The sequence below is a fragment of the Apteryx rowi genome, unplaced genomic scaffold (assembly GCF_003343035.1).
Source record: "Apteryx rowi isolate R43461 unplaced genomic scaffold, aptRow1 scaffold_83, whole genome shotgun sequence".
NCBI classification, from domain to species: domain Eukaryota; kingdom Metazoa; phylum Chordata; class Aves; order Apterygiformes; family Apterygidae; genus Apteryx; species Apteryx rowi.
This window is the reverse complement of record NW_020451127.1, coordinates 827,839-835,186: the sequence shown is the minus strand read 5'-3', so window position 1 is coordinate 835,186 and position 7,348 is coordinate 827,839. Positions and strand designations below refer to the sequence as shown.

The following is a 7,348-nucleotide window of genomic DNA, read 5'->3' as shown; positions in this document are numbered from 1 at the left end:
CAGCTCAGTGCAGTGATGAGAGCAGGGTGCTGCTGAGTCCCTGGGGCCGGGCAGGGAGACTGCACAGCGGTGAGGCTGAGAACGCCCAGCTCAGCACACCTCTGAGCACAAGGCGCAGCCGGGTCCCTGGGGCGGGGAGGGGGGGCTCAGCAGTGCTGGGGCTGAGAACGCGCAGCTCAGTGCACCAATGAGCGCAGGGTGCTGCCGAATCCCCAGGGGCCGGGCAGCGGTGGGGCTGAGAACGTGCAGCTCGGTGCACCGATGAGCGCAGGGTGCCGCCGAATCCCCGGGGGGCCTCTGACGGCAGCTCTCCGCTCTCTCCGCAGCCGCCGCCATGCCGGCCGAGAAGGAGGACCGGCCCCAGCCCGAGGGGGCCAGCTGCGACGCCGCCGGCGGTGGTGGTGGTGGTGGCAGCGGTGGGGGCAGCACCGGGGCCGCCCCCGCTCTGGCCGAGCGCTGCCCGCTGCCGCCGCCGCCGCCGTCCCCTAGCAAAACGCGCCGGGTGCCACCCGCCGCCGCCACCGCCGCCCCGCTGGACACCCGCATCGTCATGGGCGAGGAGACGCGCCGTCCCACCACCACCACCACCACCGCCGCGGTGGTGGAGCCCGACCTCTTCTTCACGACGCCCGTCAAGGCGGCCTTCGCCCGGCTCAAGGCGGCAGCGAGCTGCGAGGAGGAGGAGGAGGAAGAGGAGGAGGAGGAGGAGGAAGAGGAAGGGGCGAGCGAAGGCCCCGGCTCGCCGCCCACCTCGCCCTCGGGCTCCTACATGACGGCCGAGGGCGGCAGCTGGGCGTCCTCGGGCACCGCCAGCACCTCGCCCTCCTGCTCGCCCAACCTGGTGGCCGACGGCGAGCCGGCGCCCGGCGAGCCCTTCGCCCCCTGCCCCGAGGATGAGGATGGCGACGACGGCGACGTGGCCCCCTTCGCCCTGCCCGAGGAGGAGGAGGAGGATGGCGAAGGGCAGGCGACGCCGGAGGAGGAGGAGGAGTGGGAGCCGGGAGGTCCCGGCGCGGCCCCGCTGCTCGCCCGGCTCTTGGGAGCCGCCGAAGCCGGCATGGTGCCGGCGGCGCTGCTGCCTTTCCGCGGCAGCCTGCTCTTCGAGGCCGAAGCCGTGGAGATCGCCCTCGGCCCCCCCGCCTCCTCCACCGCCGTCGAGGAGGAGGAGGAAGAGGAGGAGGAAGAGGAGGACAGCGCCTCGGCCTCCTTCCTGCGCTCCCTCTCGGAGAGCTCCGTGGCTGAGGGAGCGGACGAGGCTTTCGCCTACCGCGACGACACCTCGGCCTCCTCCGACTCGGCTTCCTACGGAGGCGCCGAGGACGAGCGGCTCTACGGCGCCGAGCGCCACGCGCTGCCGGCTGCTGGCGGCGTCGAGCTCCGCCTGGATGGCGCCACCACCCTGGATGAGGAAGAGGAGGAAGAGGAGGATGCGGCGGCGGCGCCTCCGTCGCCCCACGGCCCTGGGACACCCGCAGCGCCAGGCGAGGAAGACGCCGGCGAGGAAGAGCTCGCCGAGCGAGATGCCGCGTCTCCCCTGCTGGGATTGGCGACGCCGGAGGAGGACGAGCGCCCGGAGCAGGGTGCTGGTGTCGGCATCCTGCCGAAGGCAGCGGAGCTGCACTCGCCGGTGCCGGGTGATGCCGGCCTGGCCCTGGGCGGCTGCATCCTGGTCCCCTCCGGAGAAGCCGCCGCGGAGGCACCCGGTAAGCCGGCTGCCGAGTGCTTCCTCACCTGCACCTCCGAGGAAGAGGAGCTGGAGGATGCCGGGATGCTGGAGGATGCCGGGACATCGCAGGACGCAGCAACACTGGAGGATGCCGGGATGCTGGAGGATACCGGAGAGTTGCGGGACATTGCGACGCCGGAGGATGCCGGGATGCTGGAGGATGCCAGGGAGCCACGGGACACTGAGACACTGGTGGATGCCAGGACACCAGAGGATGCTGGGGAGCTGTGGGACACTGGAATGCTGGAGGATGCTGGGGCACTGCAGGACACTGAGATGCTGGTAGATGCCAAGATGCCGGAGGATGCCGCAAAGCCACGGGACACTGGAACACCGGAGGATGCCGGGACACTGCAGGACACTGGGATGCTGGTGGACACTGCGACACCAAAGGGTGCCGGGGAGCTGCAGGACACTGCGACACCAGAGGATGCCGGGACACTGCAGGACACTGGGATGCTGGTAGATGCCAGGATGCTGGAGGATGCTGCAAAGCCCCGGGATACTGGAATGCCGGAGGATGATGGAACACTGCAGGACACTGAGATGCTGGTAGATGCCAGGACGCCAGAGGATGCTGCAAAGCCACAGGACACTGGAATGCCGGAGGATGCCGGGACACTGCAGGACACTGGGATGCTGGTGGATGCCAGGATGCCAGATGCCGAGGAGCTGCAGGACACCACGACGCCAGAGGATGCTGGGACACTGCAGGACACTGGGATGCTGGTGGATGCCAGGATGCCGGAGGATGCCAAGGAGCTGCAGGACACTGCAACGCCAGAGGATGCCGGGACACCGCGGGACACTGCAACATCAGAAGATGCCGGGATGCTGGAGGATGCCGGGGAGCTGTGGGACACTACAACACCGGAAGATGCCGGGATGCTGGAGGATACCAGGGAGCTGTGGGACACTACAACACCGGAAGATGCCGGGATGCTGGAGGATACCAGGGAGCTGTGGGACACTACAACACCGGAAGATGCCGGGATGCTGGAGGATACCAGGGAGCTGTGGGACACTACAACACCGGAAGATGCCGGGATGCTGGAGGATACCAGGGAGCTGTGGGACACTACAACACCGGAAGATGCCGGGATGCTGGAGGATACCAGGGAGCTGTGGGACACTGCAACACTGGAAGATGCCGGGATGCTGGAGGATGCCGGGGAGCTGCGGGACACTGGGATGCCGGAAGATGCCGGGATGCCAGAGGATGCCGCAGCAGAGCCGGAGCTGCATCACCCCCAGGAGCCCCCTGTCCCCACCGAGCTTCCGGAGGAGACCGAGACCGATGTGACGAGCGTGCCAGGGCTCTGCGCAGAGCCAGCGGCGAGGAGCAGCTCCCCGGAGCCCCCGGCTCCGTGCCCCGGAGACACCAAAGAGCCTGGCCCGGAGGAGAGCGCCCCGGCTGAGCCGGAGGGAGCCGCTGTCCCCATGGATGCCTCCGGCACCTCCATTCCCACCGACGCCTCCAGCTCCACGGAGGAAGAGGAGGAGGAGGAGGATGCATCCGTGACACCCCCCAGCGAGGACGGCCCCGACCGTGCCGCCGAGGAGGAGCCGGCGCCTTCGGATCCCGCGGCATCACTCGGCAGCTCCGATGGCGACCGGCTCTCGGATGGGCTGCCGGAGGGCTCCGTGCCGGGAGCAGCTAGCGAGCCGGACACCGCTCCGGGTGAAGACCTTCCCAGCGAAGACCTGGAGGGCAGGCGGACGCCGGTGGCAGCCGGGCTCGGCGACACGCAGGAGGAGCGGGATGCGGCCGCTTCATCCGAGGACTCATCGCCGGAGCAGCCGGACACCTCGCGGTCCTGCCTCCGCGCCGACTCCGGCTTCTCCGCCGCCCCCGAGGCCAGCGAGCCGCCGACCCCCCGGCTCCGCTCCTCCTCATCCTCCTCCTCCGATGAGGATGAGGAGGAGGAGGCAGCCCGGCAGCGCCCGCGGGCTCCGGCACCCCAGCGGCCGCGTTTCACCGCCTCCGAGCGGGAAGTCTACGTGGGATCGCCGCCACGGACACCCGCCGCCGTTGCCGCCCCGCCGGCCCCCCTCGAACTGCTCCAACCACCCGGTGCCTTTTTGGAGAGCCGCCGGCCGCCTCCGGCTTCGCGGCGCCTCCGGGATCGGCAGCAGGTCGCCGCCATGCTGCAGGGCTCCTTCGGCGAGCTGGCGGCGGCGCGGCTCCGAGGCAGAGCCGCCTCTCCGGAGAGCGGCCCCGGGAACGCCGCCGGAGCCGTCCTGGTGCCGGCTGCTCCGCTCGAGGCGGCCCAGCCGCCCGCTGCCGGCGGCACTGCCCTTCGACCCAAAGATCCGGATGTCCCGCTGTCCCCGGAGTGCTTGGATGTCCCGCCGTTCCCGGAGCGCCTGGCATCCCCGGAGCGCCTGGATGTCGCGCTGGAGCAAGCCCCAGTGGAAAGCGCCTGCCCGACTCTCCCGTTAGCGGAGGCGCCTCCTCGCCCCGCGACGCCGGAGGTGGAGGAGACCCCCATGGTGGCCGCGTTCCCGGCTGCCGTAGGCATCCCCACCGCTATCCTGGCGGAGAGCGGATCCACGCCGCCCTCGAGCCCCGGCACCGAGCCCGCGGCGCTATGCGGGCGGGAGGATGGCGAGGAAGAGGAGGGGACGGCAGCGCCCGGTGCTCTGCACGCTCCGGATGCTGCTGCCGCCGGCCCCTCGGATGCTGCCGAAGGTGGAGAGGCTCTTCCGAGCCCCATGGAGACAGATATCCTGCCCCCGGGCTCTCCGGAACCTCTGGATGCTGGCCGCCGCTCGCCATCTCCGGAGCTGTGCCTGAGCCCTGCTGCTGCCCCCCGGCCAGACTCTCCGGTACCCACGGAGGAGGCGGCACCCCCGGAGCCGCCGGCGGCTCCCCGGGACCTGGCCGAGCCGGCTCCCGCTCCGGCAGCTTTTCCCGGAGCAGCCGCCGAGGCCTTGGCACCCGGCCCGCTGCCGGCAGCCCCCTGCCCGCCACTCTCCAAACTCATCCAAGTGCCTCCGCTGCGCTCGCCGCCCCCCTGCCCGGAGCGGCTCCGCGGCCCCCCGGATGCCGCGAGCGCGCGGCCGGAGGAGCCGCCGTCACCGTCGATCCCGCCAGGTTCCCGGAAGCACCTCGACGGTAACGGAGGATCCCGCGACCTCCCGGCCGCCCTTCGCCCCGCGGCTCCCGAGCCCTCGCCGCCGGCGCCGCGCAAAGCCAAAGCTCCCGGCGCCGGAGACCCGCGGGGCCGGAAGCAGCAGCCGGGCGGCAAAGCTCCGCGGAGCAAGGAAGCGGCGTCGGCCGAGGGCCGCCGGGCAGCCCGCGGCTCCGTGCAATCCGAGTCGAGCTCCTCCAGCGAGGCGGAGCTGCCGTACCGCTGCGCCGAGATCGAGCACCTGCGGGAAGCCGCCGGCATCGCCCTGCTCGAGGACAAGAAGCCCCCGGCGCCGCGGAGGTGCGAGGCCAACCATAAAGGTGAGCGGTTGGAGGGGGGGTTTTTTTGGGATGAGTATCCCGAGGGGGATGCGTGTGCCCGTGCCAAGCGGGTTACGGTTCCCGCGTGGCTCCCGCAGGATCTTGCAACGACTCGGAGAGCAACGACGAGTCCATCCCGGAGCTGGAGGAACCCGACATCTCGGAGCCGCGGCCAACCCAAACCCAGGTGAGACCTGGAGATGGTGGTGGAGGGGGGAAGCCGGAGCGGCGCGGAGCCTCCGCTGCCGCCGGCTGCTCGGAGCCGGGATGCCGGCGGCGGGCGGTGACCCGCGCTCGGTCGCTCGCAGGCCCAGCTCACCCACTCGATGGGCACCGGCGAGGAGAGCCTAAGCAAAGCGAAGCAGAGCCGCAGCGAGAAGAAGGCCAGGAAGGTGGGTGGGAGAGGAGGAGGAGGAGGAGGCGCCGGGCGATCGGGTCCGCGGCAGTTTGGGGATGGCCGGAGCCCCGTGTCCATCCCGTGGGGCACCTGGTCGTGGCGAGGGTGGCCTCCCCGAGGGCACGGAGGGGACACAGCCCTGCCCGGGAGGATTAGGGGCTCTTAAGTCGGGCTTATTTGTCGCCGGCTGCGGGGATTAGTCCTGCTTAAAGCCCTCTGGCGCTGGGCAGCCCCCCGGGGTGGTTTGAAGGGCTCCCGGGAGGGAGGCGGCAGGTCCCCGCTCCGGGATCACGGCTGGGGCTCTTGGATGGGTTCCCAGGGCCAGCTCGGCGTCACCGCGCCAGGGATGGGGATGTGGCTTGTGGGGAGACCAAGGGCTGGTGTTGTCCCAACTCGGGCGTCCCTGCTGGGTGATGACCCTGGGGAGCAATGGTGTATCAAGGTGGGGGACAAGCTAGAGGGAGTCAGTCCAACCTGGCCACCCCTGGGGACCAGCCTTGCCCCACGTCTCTAGGAGCTGGTTCCTATGTTGTCCTGGGGGGGCTGGAGAACCTCCTCGGCCAGTGATGGCCATCCAATGGCCAAGCCAACAAGCTCAGGGATGCCAGCAGGGCCGGGGGACGGTGCTGCTCGGGGCCGTGCTCACCCGGCCATGTGTCCTCCCAGGCCATGTCCAAGCTGGGCCTGAGGCAGATCCACGGCGTCACCCGCATCACCATCCGCAAGTCCAAGAACATCCTCTTCGTCATCACCAAGCCCGACGTCTTCAAGAGCCCCGCGTCTGACATCTACATCGTCTTTGGGGAAGCCAAGGTGAGGCAGGGACACGGGGCAGGTCTCCAGGGCGGGTGGCCCATGGGGGGACCAGCATGTGACCCTCCTGTCCCCGCAGATCGAGGACCTGTCGCAGCAAGTGCACAAGGCTGCGGCGGAGAAGTTCAAGGTGCCCATGGAGCACTCGCCACTGATCACGGAGACGGCCCCCACCCTCACCATCAAGGAGGAGAGTGAGGAGGAGGAAGAGGTGGGTCCCAGCACCCGGGAGCAGGGTGGCTCTGGGATGTGGGGCCTGGCTGGGTGGATAGGGGTCAAGAGGATCCTCCAAGCTGGCCATGGGGCTGGTGAGTGTCGCAAGGGGTGACAACGGTGTCCCCTCGTTCGCCCTTCCTGCAGGTGGATGAGACGGGGCTGGAGGTGAGGGACATCGAGCTGGTCATGGCTCAGGCCAACGTCTCGCGCCCCAAAGCCGTGCGGGCGCTCAGGCACAACAACAACGACATCGTCAACGCCATCATGGTGAGTGTCCGCGCTCCGGGAAGACCCCCCCGGCCCCGCTCGCCTCCCCTGCCGAGGGGAAACCGAGGCAGAGGAGGCTGCGGCTCGAAATGGGGGGACCTTCTCCCCCTGCCCAACTGCAGGTGCTTGACCCTGGAGATGCAACCTCAGGGTGCTGAGGACGGGGGGGTCCTCACCCATCCCTGTGCTCTCTCCCGCAGGAGCTGACCATGTAGCGACCGGCCGAGCGGCGTCTCCGGTGGTTTTTTTCCCTCCCCTCCCTCCTTGTATAGATGCACAGTTACTCCTTCTCCACCCGGTATCCGTACTCTAGACCCGCAACTACTCCTAGTCCGCGTCTGTAACGCTCAATAAACGGCCTCATGTATCACTTGGATCGCACACCGCCTCCGTCTCCGCTCAGGGCCGGGGTGACGGGTGAAAACATCTCGGAGGGGTTGCAGGGGGGTAACGTGGAGCATCTTGCTGCTGCATT

At 69.7% G+C, this 7,348-nt stretch overlaps 1 protein-coding gene across 1 annotated transcript; it reads left to right on the top strand.

Annotated features, from left to right (window-relative positions):
• The first annotated feature begins 334 nt into the window (after positions 1-334).
• NACAD (NAC alpha domain containing) lies at positions 335-7,223 on the top strand. Its single transcript, XM_026089719.1, has 8 exons — positions 335-671; positions 732-5,180; positions 5,279-5,367; positions 5,489-5,572; positions 6,244-6,390; positions 6,470-6,601; positions 6,751-6,873; positions 7,074-7,223. The coding sequence occupies exons 1-8, from the start codon at positions 335-337 to the stop codon at positions 7,086-7,088; spliced, it is 5,376 nt and encodes a 1,791-aa protein (XP_025945504.1). The 3' UTR covers positions 7,089-7,223.
• The last annotated feature ends 125 nt before the right edge of the window (positions 7,224-7,348 follow it).